General features: G+C 32.8%; 1 protein-coding gene across 1 annotated transcript in view; it reads right to left on the bottom strand.

Annotated features, from left to right (window-relative positions):
* LOC106672723 (dynein heavy chain 10, axonemal-like) overlaps nt 1–16,583 on the bottom strand; it is a 54,814-nt gene extending 38,231 nt beyond the window's left edge. The window contains exons 1-25 of the mRNA XM_024227370.1: nt 16,546–16,583; nt 16,267–16,457; nt 15,999–16,197; nt 15,666–15,913; nt 13,390–13,513; nt 13,169–13,318; nt 12,609–12,747; nt 12,447–12,548; nt 11,128–11,621; nt 10,870–11,016; nt 10,370–10,557; nt 7,965–8,159; nt 7,739–7,906; nt 7,555–7,678; nt 5,819–5,931; nt 5,446–5,605; nt 5,226–5,387; nt 4,601–4,841; nt 4,238–4,542; nt 3,321–3,460; nt 3,040–3,235; nt 2,725–2,958; nt 2,427–2,665; nt 2,254–2,353; nt 1,887–2,056 (exon numbers count right to left, since the gene is read on the bottom strand). Coding sequence (XP_024083138.1) covers nt 1,887–2,056; nt 2,254–2,353; nt 2,427–2,665; nt 2,725–2,958; nt 3,040–3,235; nt 3,321–3,460; nt 4,238–4,542; nt 4,601–4,841; nt 5,226–5,387; nt 5,446–5,605; nt 5,819–5,931; nt 7,555–7,678; nt 7,739–7,906; nt 7,965–8,159; nt 10,370–10,557; nt 10,870–11,016; nt 11,128–11,621; nt 12,447–12,548; nt 12,609–12,747; nt 13,169–13,318; nt 13,390–13,513; nt 15,666–15,913; nt 15,999–16,197; nt 16,267–16,427 — 4,499 coding nt within the window. The 5' untranslated portion in view covers nt 16,428–16,457; nt 16,546–16,583. The remainder of the gene's footprint in view (nt 1–1,886; nt 2,057–2,253; nt 2,354–2,426; nt 2,666–2,724; nt 2,959–3,039; nt 3,236–3,320; nt 3,461–4,237; nt 4,543–4,600; nt 4,842–5,225; nt 5,388–5,445; nt 5,606–5,818; nt 5,932–7,554; nt 7,679–7,738; nt 7,907–7,964; nt 8,160–10,369; nt 10,558–10,869; nt 11,017–11,127; nt 11,622–12,446; nt 12,549–12,608; nt 12,748–13,168; nt 13,319–13,389; nt 13,514–15,665; nt 15,914–15,998; nt 16,198–16,266; nt 16,458–16,545) is intronic.
* Nucleotides 16,584–16,852: the final 269 nt, after the last annotated feature.

The raw sequence follows: 16,852 nt of genomic DNA on the forward strand, positions 1-16,852 counted from the left end.
GTTGTTACTCAGCCATTAGACTATAAAGGCATTCAAACAACACATGAATGATAAAACGTTTTAATAACACTGCCCCAAGCATGGATGGAATCCATTATAGTATGCTTTACAATATGCTGCAATAGCTGCAATAGCTGCAAATAAGGCTAAAAACCTATTTAATTCTGGACAAATGGATTAATGCCAAACACCTGGAAACAAACCATGATTGTACTGATCTTAAAAGTGTCAAATCTACAGAAAGCACATCTTCATATCGTCCTCTGATGTCCTGTGTTCAAAAAATGTACAAAAGAATGATCAAAAACAGGCTTTAATGGTGGTTGGAGCACAAAAGAAAATTAACTCTGAGACAATAAGATTTTTGAAAAAGTCGGTCTGTCGCAAATGCTCATATGGATTTAGTCTGTGATATGATGCAGAGTCCTTGCTGATGATAAGTGTGCTCTTTGTTTATTTTTGGATACACAAAGGATGTGCAAACTAAAACATTGGACTCCCAAATTTGTGTGTGCAAAATACAATGACTTTAATCACAGTCAGAGAAATGTATGTTTACATGAATAGTGCAATACGTGGTCCCAGATCATCTCGCAAAGGACTCCCACAGGGAGGTTTGTTTTTATTATTTGCAATTTACTTAACGGTCATAGTCAATATTCTTCCAGATTTTGTCAAAATCATACAATATGCTGATGACATATGCCTGTACGTCACGGCCTATAATGTATACGAATGCAAAATCTTGTTAAACAGTTCAGTATCTATTTTATCTCAATGGATGTTCAACATTGGATTCAAAATTTTCTAGGCCAAGTCATTCATATTCACTCAGAAAAGACAAACTGATTACACAACAATTACAATTAGATCACATTTTCCTCGTGGTCCCCAAGTCAAATTTTTCAGCTTATAATACATAGAGAGGAAGTTAACTGGGAATTCACACATCACAAACACATTAAATAAATGTGAGAACTTACTTAACATTTTACAGTGCATAACAAACAGTAAATTGGGGAGCAGACCCTTATATTGGAATGCTATTTTGTAAATCCTCTATCAGATCTGTGTTGGTTTTCAGAGCATTTTTTTATGCCCAGGCTGCTAGCTCTACATTTCAATGGTACACATTTCAAAACAAATGCTTGAGAAAAAACAAGATGCTTTCCGAGTACACCTATTATGGCATTGTCAGCAGAGACCTGTGTTTTAGGAGAAAAAATTAACAAACGTAACAATAAGTAAATTATACAGCAGTGACAGCCCAGTAATGCAGAAAATTTTCTTACTGTCTGTTAAGGTGCTTACAAGCCAATTATTTTTTTTCAAATGAGTTGCAGTGCCATGCTCTGAGGGATTATTGTGAATTTTCTCTTAGCATAGTAGAAATGATGTTCCGAGCAGATGTGATTGGATTGTTCCCAAATTATTAGTTAATTCTATCAAAGTGTTTTTTGAATGTTATTTGCCTCATGTGATCCAATGTTCTTTTCAGTGTAAAAACAACTATGGTTGTTTTATTATGGTTGATTCCTAAGTCAGCAGTTTTACACCATTCTTCTGTGATTTTTAGCCATTCTTGGATTGTCACAGAGAGTTTCCTCAAATTTTCCCCTGTCGGTCAGGACTATGTCATCCACATAGCCCTGACACTTTATCCCTTTACAGTCCAGAATTTTGAGCAGTTCATGTTAGCTACTTAGAAGAGGTGACAGGAACCCTCCTTGAGAACATCCTTTGGTTGTTCTGACTTGAATAATATCTCTTCCTATATTTGCTTCAGCTGTTCTATACTGTTGTTTTTAATTTTCAAATTCATCACAGAATATAAGAATATTTTTTGTTACATCATTCACATAGAATAACAATAAATTTGTACTTACTTATTACCAATTAAAGTATTGATTATATCCCTTGCATGAATATCAATAATAAGCATTGTAGTAAACTTTTGTCTGTTGATTTTAGACAGTTTACCCTGAATTTTAGAAGAGATCTCTTCCATTTGAGAATTGAGCCTCATCAACATGCTTTTTAATGCCAAATTGTCTCCCTGTAATAAACTAAAATCATAATGCTGATAAATTATTAAACATCTCATCTATAAAATCAATTGTGTTAACGATTTTTAATTTTTTTAAGGAATTTGTTAAAAAAAGAACTTTTAAAAATAACCGGTTGTTACTGTGAAGAATTGTCATCTAATAAATAATAATTGAAACCAAATGTCAAAATTTCTGAAAAATATACCTTTTTAAGTAATGAAAATACATATTCTACTTCTGTTGTCCACCAAATTTTGTTTGCAACAAAAACCACCATGCCAATATAGTCCAGAATCCACTCCGATCTTTAAATACATAGAAGAAACTATATAGAAAAATTAAACTTGGGAATCTTGCTCATTGAGAAAAATATAATACCTAGGTCTTCTGATTGTACCATAATCATGGATTGCCTTTTTAGTCAGCATTTTGTTTGTTTTCAGCATCTCTTCCACAACACACCCCATCCATTCTTCTACTCCTTCAACAGCAAGTATTGGCTGTAAAAATCTTATGACTTCTTCTTCGCAAGATATTAGGCCTTGTATTTCTGCCGGACATTCAATGTCTTGAGGATCAGACCAATGGTATTTGAGCTGTTCCACATTATAGAAAATCTGTAATTATTTTAATTAGATTAATTTATAGCTGAAGAAGTAAATCGCTTAAAAACTACCTTGTACACATAGGATTGAATCGAAGTAACTCTATTAGATCCCAAAATAGACAGCAGTTCTTCATCAGATATAAAATAAAATCTGGGAAAGCAGTTACGTTTTCTATTTAAATACATTCCTAGAGAATTTTCGCAAGCGTCTATTTTATGAAGTAGTTCATTTATTTCATCCAAACGCCCTGGTTTAAGGCATTGTGTTAAAAAATCTGTTTGTATGTATGCATTATTCATCACCTGGCAGAAAAGAATTCCATTGCTGTACTGACTTATATAGACACTACATTGTGTCTACTGAAATCATCTCTTAGATACTACCTTACAAATATCAGAGTCTATTTCTTCAAACTTTCTAGCCTCTGCAGCCAACTGGGACTGTATGTCTCCAACAACAAATATGCCTTGTAAATACAACCATTTTCTCTGCAGGGAAATCCATTCGTTCAATACTTCATCAGCAAGTGACAATTTTTTCAGCCAATTTTGGATTTCATCAATAAAAGGAGTAGCAAATCTGTTTTACAACAAATCCTATTGAATAATTTGTACAAAACATTTCTTTGTTGTAATTATAACAATGTAAATATTATTTATTTTACTGTGATCGTGTGGTGTTTTGTAGGTGTAAACAGCAGTCGTTGAGATCACTGAGGATATCCTGAAAATTACCAAGTCTGTAGCTGTGACACTCACCTTGTTTATGATGCTCAAACATCGGTAATTTTTTCTTTGACCACTTCTACAAATTAAACATTGTTAAATAATAAACAATAACTAAACATATGAGTAAAATAATCATTACAAAAATATGTGTTTAAAAGAATCCATTTGGAAGTTTTAGATAGAAGACAAAATTGTAAATACTTAAATTCACTAATTTCGTAGTCGCTTGGCCAATTAATTCATTACAATTAATTAAGGTTTTTAGTTGAGATGAAAAAAGTTAATAGCACGAGCGGGATTCGAACCCACGATCTTCAGCTAGATACGCCGCTTCTCTACCACTTGAGCTATTGTGACCTCGATCCACTCGGACATCAACTTCCTATCTCAACCCCACCTTATGAGTTTTCCCTCCTTTTTGCCATTTTTTATGAAGTACACTTCACTAAAGCTCTCCGTGGCCATTTCATTTGTCGTCGAGAATCCAATCTGATTACACGACATTTGAAAAATGGCAAAAAGGAGGGAAAATTCAAAAGGTGGGGTTGAGATAGGAAGTTGATGTCCGAGTGGATCGAGGTCAATAGCTCAAGTAGTAGAGCAGCGGCGTATCTAGCCGAAGATCGTGGGTTCAAATCCCGCTCGTGCCATTAACTTTTTGTCATCTCAACTAAAAACCTTAATTAATTGTATTATAAATACTATTGTTCACATGATTGTTTTGTGATCGGGAAGTGGTCCAAAAGTCATTTCATCATTTATTGTGACTTCTTCAGGGCTCTACATTCATAATAAAATATTAATTATTAATAATCAATCGTTGTGTGATGCTGTCAATTATTGTTCATAGCTAAGAAGATGACTTTTTTGGCCAACCCTCAACATTTAATGGCTCAGCCTTTACTGGATCAACTATTTGGCGCCCCAGATTCTTCAAGTTCTTTAAAAGCTGAGCGACTATTGTAATATGCATTATAATCAGAGTAAATAATTTGTCAAGAAAAATTACCTCATTAATTTGTTTTACTGAATTTTCCACCTCGAGTTCTTTTTTAGCATTGCCCAATAGCTCACTGACAATATCACTGTACAGGTGTAGATTAATGTCAAACATATTTTTCAAAGTGAACGTATCCGGACTCATGTCAAAGTGTTGACCTGCAAGTGAATAGTCCAAAATAAATTTACTTCTAATGGTAATAACAATTCATGGTACCAGTTCTGTTCATCAATTCTTTCCAGTGTCGAGGACGAATTGCATCATCCTTCAGATATTCCATTAGAGGAATAGTTTTTTTGAAATCTTTTAAACGATTTTCAACAGCCTGTGCAACAGGAAGTTTTTTACAGATGGCAGATAAAGTTTCAAATTTGTCCAGGAAGTCATCAATACCTTTCATGAGTCGATTAGGTACCAAGTTTATCCACAAATACTTACCCCAATGATTACAGAAATCCTAAAATAAATAAATTATTAATTGGTTAACTGAGGAAGTGTCATATTAAATTTTTATGGAGGCAGTGAAGGTTAAATATATGCAAGCATAAATATTTATGACCATACATAATTGTAATGAGCTGAAATTTTTATATGGATCTATGGTGGCTCATCAGAGGGCCGTCCGAGACCCATATTTGCCACCCAAGGGTTTTGGATTCCATTCCCAGGATACCCAATGAGAAAGATTTTAATTGAGAAGAATTAAAAAAAAAAAAAATTATGGGTTCTGACACCCAAAGTATGACAGGAGTTAATTTCTTTAGTTTAATCTTAGGGCGTGATTATGAAATTTAGACATTTTTGAATTTATTTAAATACTTATTTTAGTTACTACATGTACCTTTAGTAGCTGATATATTTCATAGATTTTTTCCACATTTACAAATTCCTCATAAGCATTGATAAAGGATGAATAGTCTGTTGGTATCAAGTTAAAATGCTTTTCAGCTTGCATTATTTTAACTTTTCTTTCCATTAGATCTCCAAATTTTTTCCTATACACCTAAAGATTAAAATTGGTTATAAAATGTATGTTAACAATCAAAATTTAATTGACTTACTGGCATTAAACTTAAACCATGTTCTAGATCGTCTAAGTACGTTTCTGGTCCTTCATGAAAATATTGATCGGTGAATGACAGACATTCATCAGTAAAATTTCTAGCTAATTGAGCAGTCGTTTTATAAAATATTTTCTTTATTGGAAACAGTGATAAGCTTCTATAAATTGCCAATAAGTGTAATTTCCCATATTTCCTTTTTAAGGAGTTGCAAAATTTCAATGTTTCATGGTTTACCTGATAGTAAATAATACATGATGAAAGGTAAATTATAATAAATAAATTGGTTTTTAAAAACATTAAATTAATTTCAACTTTAATACCCACATTGCATTTCCACATGGTGACTAAATGCACTCTCTCAAATATGTACTTAAAACTACATTCTGCTTCAGGTTGAAGGTCACCAATTTCCTTAACTGTCTGAAGAACTTCTTGAAAGGATGCTAAATTTGGAATAGTTTGAGCCACTCGCTTCATTAAACACTGCAAAAGTTTTACATTAGTGTTATCATTGATTAAATGTGAAATATTGAAAAAATAATAATAAATGTAAATAATTCAACAAATGTCTAATAATTATAAACTCAAAAAGAATAAAAATAAAATGATATGGCTACAAAATTGTCTGACAAAATGAAATTTAAAAAAAATTACAGACACTTTCAAATAACATAACAAGATACATTTCCAAAAATTAAAAAACCCTGAAACTAATAGGAGGGTGGTATTATGGTATGCAGCAGGAGTCAAAGGACCAAATTTTTATCTAGAACCTTTAGGCCCACACCATCAATTATCCTCTCTTTCCAAAATCGTACACAAGAAAATTAAAAAGAGGTGCACAGATATATTCTCAGTCAGCCAAGCAACATTGAAAGCTTTAGACTTTTTCACTTTCAACTCAAAGCTGGTTTGGGAATGACCTACATATCTCCAGCTCCTGTAAAAAGTAATAAGGCAACTCTGAAGTAGATGCCAGGACACAAAGGGATTGAAGGCATCGAACAGGCTGACTAGGAAAAATGGAGCAGCCCTCACACTCTTTGTCCAGAACTCTAAATCAGCACGTCCCAAAGCATGTTAAAACTGGAACTTTAACCTTCTGACTACAAAGAAATGAACACACACGGTATAAATCCACTAGATGCAAAAAATCAAAGAAGGTCCTCAACATCTCTACCAAGAAAAACAAAAGTCTGCCCTTCTCTCTGAAAGCAAGAATTAAGTAAAATAATAGGAATATATATTAAGAAGCCAAGAAATAGCACAGACATCAGTACTTATGTGGCTGCAAAGCATTAGCCTGTAAACAGTACAGCCTATTTGAAATGTCAACACTAATTCCTAGAGAAATTTGCAAAGAGGAACCATTGAAAGTTCTTAACTACCTTAAAGGACACTTACAGTAGACTTTTTGGCCGCAATAAAAGAAAGAAAGGGAGACTAAAGTCACCAGTGCCTCCAGTAAAAAAATGCAGGATGATGTACCAAACTATAGAAGTAAAGCAAAACTAGAGCTCTCTCTCTCTCTCTCTCTCTCTCTCTCTCTCTCTCTCTCTCTCTCTCTCTCTCTCTCNATATAAAGAAAAAAGACAGGACTCCAGACGCAGACACTGTTGCAGAGCTTATTTAGCTTATTTTTCCTCCAACAGGCTAAGACATGTTGAAAAAGTATTCGAAAAAGAAATTGAGAATTGTTTACATTATTGCAAAAGATATTTTTATTGTGGTTATTAACCAAAAACCCTAAATGTCCAAGTCTAACTGACTTAGATTGTTAGATTTTCACAGAAAATGTCTATTTCTTTATTTCTTTTTTGTGCATTATTAATTATGAACCATAATACTTGTATCTTTAGGCACATTTCAAAATAAATTATTTTAAATTGACTTTATTGATAAAATTTGCCCTTATTTAAGAATGTAAACAGAATTTTTTTTCATTGGATTCTTAGTGTCACTGGACTTGAGAATGCATCCTTAGAGGTACAAATTTAAAATAATATTTTTAGCAATAAGGATCACATCAGGAATTTTGTAAATATTTTTCCTTCATTTACTTATTATTTTTGCATAATTTACTTATTGTTTTTGAAGACAACTTACTTCAAATTGAGACAGCAGTTCATTGGCTCTTCCTGCAGCTTCTTGGATGAGATGTTCTGATAATGTGTTCTTCCACTCGCTGGATATTGAAATAATTGTATTGACAAGGGGCCTTACCACTAGTCTGGTTGAATAAATTACAAATTGAATCCCATTGAATAAATTTATTTAATAAATAACTCACCTAACACAAAATACGTCAATAAAACCTTTATGCCTGAACATACTCTTCTGCAAATTGTGATAGAATGAGAAATATTCATCGAATTCTGCCAGTGTTGGATTCTCCTCAAAGAATTTTAACATTGTCTTGCTAGGGCTCATTTTCCATAAATGGGAATATTTTTGCCAGCTATAAAACAATTTTAATCAGGGGGTTGGGTGTGTATATAAATATTGTGCATACTTACTGAAGTATGTATTTGTTAACCATTTTCATTATAAAAACTATGGTTTCATAAATTTTATTGATTGTCTTTTTAACAAGATTCACTTCAACGATATCATCGACATATGCATATTGATGCACTTCCTCAGTATATATATTTTTAACTATGGACACTTCATGGCATGTTCCATCATACCATCTTGGAAAATTCCTTAATCTGTTAAATAAACAATTAAACAACTTCAAATTAAAAAGAAAACAGAACAAGTTTTTAGATAAATTTAAAGCATACTTATCCAGGAATTTATGTATAAGCAATGATAGTGAATATCCAAGAACATGTGCAGAAGGTTCAACTTGAATATCATTTATTCCAAGGCTAACAATAATGGTAAATTTGCACTCAAATTTTCCCAAAAGGAAGTCTTGAAATGAAAGTAGATTATGGAGCACCATACTGTAAAAAAATTAGCTTCTAAATGGAAATGCAAAAAGCACAGAACATATTTGTAATTTGGTCATTACCGCCCATCCTGGTCTCTCTCCTCGCTGTGTTGGTTTGTCAGTCACTAACCCCAACAAAATGTTGAAACACATCTGACAGACCAGCATAGCAAGGATAGGCAGACCAGTAACAATGAATTTACATATTTATCACCTCAAAGACCTCACAGATAAATCTCACAACAAAATGTAGCGTAATTTGTCATTTGATTGACTTAGGAGTCTCTGATCTGTTGGTACAATGATGGATCTAAGACGCAAGAAGGTACAGGGGCCAAAATTAAATAGAATCCAATGGCACATACCAGTATCTATCCAATATCCATACAGTTAAGAAAAGTGTTCAATTCAATTTAAACAGAGGGTATAAAAACAATGATATAGCTCTTATATTGGATGGCCAGGCTGTCATGACAGCAACTCAAATCTCATTAGCACAATAATGGTGCTGAATTGCAAAACCAAACTAAACAGGTTAGGTGCAGAAAACAAAATCACTCTCTACTGGGTCCCCCAGGAGATACAGGAGAACATGCTCTAGCAAGGAAAGGGGCTGCAACAGATGATAGATCCTGTACACTTTCATCCCATAGTGATCCATACTATGAGTGCCTTAGGAAAGAAGACATGTAGTCCAGTCAATTTATATTTCCAACCTTACAAAAGGTAATAAAAAGTCTACTATTGTTGTAGCATTGTAGCAAGAAAATACAGAAGTGACATCAAATGCTAACAGGATTTTTAATAAAGTTCTGCAGACTGGGCAAAGATTGGTATCTACCAGCATAGCATGTACAGATTCTGAGAGGCAGAAGAGACCCCGGCCTATTAGCAATCTGGGTGCTACCCTTATCTGCAGGAGACCCCCCCCCCAACCCACAAAACCTGGCCTAATATTAAATTCCTTGATGATTTAGGATTCGCTGGTGTACTGTAGGTATAGAATAGGAGATATAATAGTTTACAAAGCATGCAGTACGCCAAATTTTTTCTGAATTTACATCTACATCTACTTTGGCATCCCCCATGGATCCAGGGTATCACGGCTGTATTTGAACCTACCCTGGCTCTATTCCCCTTTCTGAAATTATACTTCCTTGATTCCTTTCTTTACCAGGCCATTAACACCCATCGTCCTCAATACATTATCTAGTCTATCCAATTCAAATCCTCTTTCCACTCCTGCAATGCCTGCTTATCTCCTTGTGACCTAATCCTTCCCTAGCATAAAATCTGCACCTTTAAACAGTCTTTCCTTGTCTGAGCACCAAAACTCGAGAACTCCCTCCCTCTAACTATCCGCAAAGCCGCCTCACTTACCTCTTTTAAACATCTCTTATACATGCACCTCCTCTCCCTCCGAACAGTCTATTTAACCACAGTTTAAATTCACTTGATAATTATTATTTTCTATGTTAATTTTCAGAGTAACTTATTTTCATTTTAACTCCTTGAGTTTTGTTTTTTACAAGTCTGTTATTTTACTTTGATCACCACAACAAGGCTTATTTTTGTGTCAAAAAGTTTACAACTCTTACTTTAAACTATGTATTATTCTAAGGGAATACTCCTGTCCCAGAATAAATTATTTCTTCTTCTTTTAGGTGTCTCTGAGGAGGCACCCATTATGTTATTGTAAAATGTCATTAAGTTATTTGTTAAACTTCAGTTAAATTGACCAACAATGCTTCTTGGATAGTAATTAATTTTTAAGAAATAGTTGCTGTTGATTTCACCTATTTAAATAACTAGAGTAGTAAGCAAAAGAATGTAAGTAAGAGTACAGGATATACATTATAAATAATATTCTGTAAGAGCATCACAAATTTCAATGGTACAATGAAAACAATCAGAATAATACATGGAGATTCATTTTGTTGTCAACTGAAGAAAAATATTATTGTATAACTGTGTATTTCATACTTAGTCAGAGCTTCAAAAAATATATTCTCAGCCCATTTGTAGTGTAGTGACATTTGTTCGGAACTACCGGTGCATCCAAGTTCTGCAATAGATTGTAATTTGAACAAAGCTGGTGCCATTTTGTCATACTGGATAGCTAGGAGCGACTCAGCATTTTTCATCATTGTCTCTATTTCAGAACAAATATCCTAAAATGGTTACATTTATTGTTAATTGATAACAATGAAATTCAGGAATTGCTAACTATATTGACAATTAGTATATGATTATTGATCAAGTTTAGACATTTTTAAATACTAAAAGAAAGTTTAAGGCTAAAAATGAGAAAACTAATTCAATTATTAGCCATAATTAATATTTGATTAAAAAAAAAAGATTTCTACATGTTGAAATTTGCTTACTGAAAATGGCTTCACAGATGTATTCTTATGAAGAGAGAAAAAATCAATTTTTTGTACCACTTGGAAAATAAACAGAAATTTTCTTTCTACTTCTTTCACTTGAGAGATGACTATGTTGAGACTTTCTAATTTGGAGATAATTGTTTTGCTGTAGTTAATGACACTTATAGAACTCCAAGTATGCTCTGTCAAACCCATATTTAATGAATTTTCTATTTGCACCAAGAAATTTTTGAGAGCAGCACGCTAAAAAGTAACAAAAATATTACATCAATGTAACTAATGTTTTTTTAACACATTTTTTTGGCATAACTAACAATCTAGGTATTATTAGTTATGGACATAATGAATAATCACCTCAGATTCAGAAAGACTTTTAATCAGATCACCATATAGAGTGACAACACTCTCAATGGCAAACAGTTCAATATAAAGTAGCTTTTTCAGAGATGTCAAGCACCAAATTTCTTTTGGCACTGCAAAACCCAATTCATGTATTGTTTCAGCTTCCCTTACTATCCTTTGGAAATTAGGATCGAAATTGAGCTTTATTGAATAGCCGTGTTCAAATAACAAATCCATCCCAATAAACTCTCTCCATGAAAAGCGATAAACATCGTGACGACAACCTAAATATATTTGTGGAAATTTAATATGTGTCGGGTGAATATCTTTGTCCTTTAGCTTCTTTGTGGAATCAAACACCTGTTTAAGCTCAGCATCAATTTTCGCCAATTGCTGTTGCTTTTTTTGTACCAACTTTCTTTCAAAAATTTTAATCTCTTTTATATATTTTTGTGAGTCAGATATAGTACTTTCTGTTTCCTCTAGAACCGTATCTCTTACTTCATCTGAAAATTCACGTTTATTGTCCTTTTTCAATTTTAACTTATTAGCTTCATCAGTTAATTGTTGCTGTCTTGCTTCAATTTTTTTAATTTCTCCTTCAATTTGAAGTTCATGAGTCTCAAGCTTTTCTTTTTTTCTTTTAAATTTTTTCTCCTGTCTCTTTTGCCATCTCCTTGCTCGACGGCATTTTTTTGGCAACTTTTCAGGAATAGTATATATTTTTTTCTGAATGTTACTTATATTCTTTATATGTCTTTTTGAATTTATATCTGGCTTCTCAGAATGTAGCTTTTCAATTTTGCTCTTTAACTTCCGCAATATTTTTCGAGCTCGTTTCAGCCTTTCTTTTAGTTTTTGTTTATCCCTTCGAATACGGTTTCTTATTTCTTTTTCTGTAATTTTTTTAATTTTTTTCCCTTTGTATAATTTATAAAATTCTTTCAATGCCTCTCCAGAATGAAGCTTTTGAAATTCATCATCCAATTCAGTATATTCAGAAATCATACTTTTTAAATCTTTGCTTGGGACTTTTCTAAATTTTCTTCTTTTGTAAACAACTTTTTTTCTCGATTTCTTCTTTTTCTCTTTAAGTTCAATTGATTTTTGTCTCTTCTTATTCAGTTTGTTCAATTGTTTGGAAAATGATGCTAATTTTTTTATATATGACTTTTTAAGATATCTGTAACGCTCCTTGCCAGTCAATTTAAGCATTTTCATTTGACGTTTTTTCATTTTGTTTGAAAATTGTGGATCGTAATCACCATATGCATATCTTTTTTTCCATTTCTTCTTTGTCCTTTTGTATTTTTTCTTCACCCTTTTTGAACTTTTTCTGTCTAGTTTGTCTTCAACCATTTGTAAATCAGATGCCGATCTTTCTGAAGCAGTATCCAAATTATTCAGAAATGCTGTTACGTCCAATATAGGAACTAAAATTACCAACAGTTATTACAACAAGAAATATAATATAATAACTTGTGCAAATGTACCTCCAAGTTCTATTAATTTTATTACGTTCCTTGTGAAAGCTGTTTTGAGGTAAGGTAAATCTCTTTCCAACCAGTGATGAAATGTAATATATTCATAATCTCTTAACTTGTCTATAAGACGTTGAAACTCCTGGTAAGTCTGTAGAAATGAGAAAATCATTTAGACAAGGAAATCTGACCCTAGACGGATTTTTTTTTAACAACAAACAACAATAAACAAAAATACTGAGATCCAGGTTGTCACAAACAATAATAACCAATATTACAATATTCGTTTAATAGATTAGTGGTTAAAAAAAAAATAAAAAAACGACGTGTGATTACAGCAAGCTCATCATGCAAAATCGCATGACATTGCTCCACTTCACTAGCAGTGTAAACGATCACACACTGATCCACAAGTCAATATCTGTTTCTTTGTTTGAAATATCAGCCTCTTCTCGTGTGATATTGCAATGCAGGCAGTATAAATGGGCCCTTAGTGGTATTTGAAATCTAGTATTTATGGTTATGACAACACGTTAAGACCAAGAAAAGCAAAGACAGCCTAAAACATATACCTGTTCTTTCTTCTCTGAGTGAATATCACCAACTAATTCATCAATTGTTTCAAAATTATCATTCAGCTGCAAAAAATACTGTCTAGTCCAGGTGATTGTACCACTGAAAAATTGGTGCACCCTCAAAATTGTTGGCTCATCTTGTCCCAGCTAAAATTTGTTACATACAATATTAATAAGTGTACATTTTTTTCTCAATTGTTATTTAGTATGAAACTTACTGAGAAAAAATCTGTGATTTCATGAATTTCATCCTTGAATTTTGATAGGACATCATCCAATTTAGTTGTCAATACTTTGGATATTTTTCCTCTTGTTTCAACACATTGGAATTGAGAAAGTAATCTAACAGCACGATCAGATGATCTTTTATACATGCAAAAAAATAAAAATTGTTGCTGATGTGATTATCATTAACACAACCATAAACATTAACATTAAATAACATTACTGAGAATTACAAAAAACATGTTTTTAATGTTCGATAAGATTAAGAAAAAAATAACAGTTTAACACAGTTTAAGATGGTTTAAGAATGTTTAATGATGTAAATATCCACACATTTACATAGAGAATGCTTTTAAGTTTTTGAAAGAACAAGGAATGTTTTCATGTTTAACAGAAAACAAAAGATTGAGAAAAAATATTAAATATGACTCAAAAAAATAACTTGGGGGAGGGGACTTCGTCCAGTTACATCTTTGGGTCCTTTTCTCCTGCTAAACCCTCCAACCGGTTCTCAAACATATAACAATAACTAGATTTGCACCTCAAGTTAAAAACAAAAAATAGATCGGCAGACTCAGGAAGGCCACTCTTGGATTAGCAAGTACTAAGTAAAATCTACTTCACCAATCAAATCCCCAGGGAATTTACAACAGAACTCAAATATTCTAAATACTCAACTCGTTTGGAATAAATTTTTGCCCTAAATGTTTCGGCATATTGCTTCTGATAGAAGTATTGTGTCTTATTAGGTCCTTCCAGATTCAAGATCACAATGATTGGTTAATAAGTATGAGAGGCGGTACAATCAGGTACTATGCGTCTCTAATAGTCTCTAATACTCAAACCTCAAACTCCGACTTTTCACCTTCATGAAACTTACGCGGATGTACTCTGTTAATTAAACAGATGGACAGAGGGGTACGGAGAAACAGGAACTGGACCTGTCATCTCCTATTCCCAACAACCCACACCTTACCCCTCTTCCAACTTCAAACCCAATTCTAATCTCACATTCCAGTCCCAATTTAAGATGTTATGCAACCCATAAGATGGATGGATGGTACAGGTGTAACTGTACCAATAATGGAGCCTCAAGGGTACCAAGTGACCCCGTTGAGTAATCAACCTTACACTGGAGGAACTTTACACTTTAACTTTACACCTTTAGACCCCTCACACTCGTGGGAATCATAGGAATGAACCAAGAGCAAACAAAAAACACCGGGGAACCTGCAAAGGAAGACCCAAAAAACAACTTATGGAAATTGAAGAAGTCTCTGAACCCTCTCAATTATTTTTGTTTCCTTCCGTATTTTAGGAAATATTCCAATGCAATCTGGCCCAGGGGACTTTTATTTGAAAAACTGTCAAATGCATTTTTTAGTTCGATCATTGTGAAATTAGTGTCACCTGTAGTTAATGGAGGGTTTTGGTCTCATTTAGAATGTGCATGTGGTATTCTTCATCTGCTATATTGTCTTGAGGTATAAATTTATTCACCAATACTGAAAGTGTTTCTTCTAATCCCTGAGTAAAACTACAGTTTTCTTTCTTAATGCAACTGAAGCTTACTGGGGCCTTCAACTTTCTTGCAGGGCAAAGTGACACAGTACAGTAATGACAGTAATGACAATTTTACTTTTGCATCTTGATGTTTGAAAAGTAGGTTTTTCATCGTCTTAATTTATTGGGTTAATCTAGTTTAAGGGAAAAAAACTGATCTGATATTTTTACTTGTCAATTTGTTTTATAGTTGAACCGAAAGCTAGATTTTGAGTTACTTTCCATACAAAAGAAAAGATTTTTTTTCATAGAATTTATTAATTATTTTGTTTAACTTTCTTAGATCACTCTCTAATTCTATTTTGTCATTCAGATAAACACTGCAAGTCCAAAAGGTAAAACCATTTTTGAATTTAACTTCGATCAATCATTCAACTTCCTCATATGAACAATCTGATAGTATAACCACGTTGAAATTAAGGTAAGCAAAAATTGTTGCCTTCTTTTGATTCTATTGAGTTTATTGCTATTACTGTACAGATTTTTTTTTTAAATAGTGTAGTTACTAAAAGCTTGCTAGACTTCAGTTTGAACAATAATAGACTAATTAGGGGGGCACCAGTGGGTGAAACCTAAATTTAACTAAATTTGTGTATGTAATAATCATTACAAAACTTAATGGTTGAACAAGTTTTTTGGTGTACTTTTAATAAATACATTACTAAAAAAATGTTTGAAATTAAAACTGTATGTTTATAATTCATACCTAAGTTGCTTGAAAGACTGCTGGATTACATTTATCGCATCTTCTTCTAAATCATGGATTCCTTGCCAAAATCCTTGTACAACGATATTCCAATTTTCAGAATACTCGTAATCGAAAATATCAAAATCTGCTGTCATTATAGGGACAGTAAGATTCCATATCTTTTTGATAATCAACTTTATCGGAGTTGATTCTATAACTGCATGCGTGAAGTTTGGACAAAATATCAATAAATTCTCTTGCATCACCTAAAATATTTGCAGTGCGATTTAATAAATGAGTTAAAAAGTAAATTATTAATTTTTCAATAGATTGTAGTAGATTGAAACATACCATCACCATTTCTTGTAGTGATCTAGCAACTGTAGCAATATAATCTGTTTCCAAAAATAATTTATCTCTGTCGAATTCCCACCTAGGTTCACATTCTGTCTCTTCAATCTTTGCTCTTGTATCAAGGTAATTTTTTTTCCAAAAATCCATAAATTCAGCTGAATTCATACAAATTTTCCGAACGACGTCTAGATCTAACCTGTTTAAAAATTTTATTGAAAACAATAATTGAAAAGGTGGTAATTCACAATGAGAATTTATTACTGACGTAAAAAGATCTTGCACGTCAAGGATTCTTTTAATTTTAGTGCACACCACCCATTTCACTCGATCCAAAAGTAGGGAAAAATAATCTTCAGCTCCCCAGTGGGGTGAAAGTGTCCACAGTACACGAAGATGTTCAAAAATTGGAGGGAGGAGCTCTGCCATTTCCTTGATCTTTTCACTTTTTAAAAGTTGCTTCAAATAAACAGATATTTAAAAACATTTTAATGAAGAAATAAATAAACTTAGGATGTTTTTATTGAAAAAAGACACTTCTTTTTACCTTGATTTCAGTAAATGCGGTATTCAAATAATCTGTATTTTCCAATGAAACATTGTAGTAAGCTTTTATTGCATTTCTTGCTGAAATTAATTCCTCAAGTCTGGGCGATTCTGCCATAGACAAAATTTTGATTATCTTATCTATTGCCGGTTTAAAGAGATCTTCGTACATTGGAGAGAATGCTGTCACACGAATAGACCAATACTGGAAGAGGGGTATAGGCCCATTACCACCGGGCATCTGAAAATGAAGAAAATGATGTCATATTATATCACATATATGTTTAAATTTGGAATTACTCTGTAAA

This window comes from Cimex lectularius, unplaced genomic scaffold (genome assembly GCF_000648675.2).
Source record: "Cimex lectularius strain Harlan isolate CLEC.00 unplaced genomic scaffold, Clec_2.1 scaffold193, whole genome shotgun sequence".
Taxonomy (NCBI): domain Eukaryota; kingdom Metazoa; phylum Arthropoda; class Insecta; order Hemiptera; family Cimicidae; genus Cimex; species Cimex lectularius.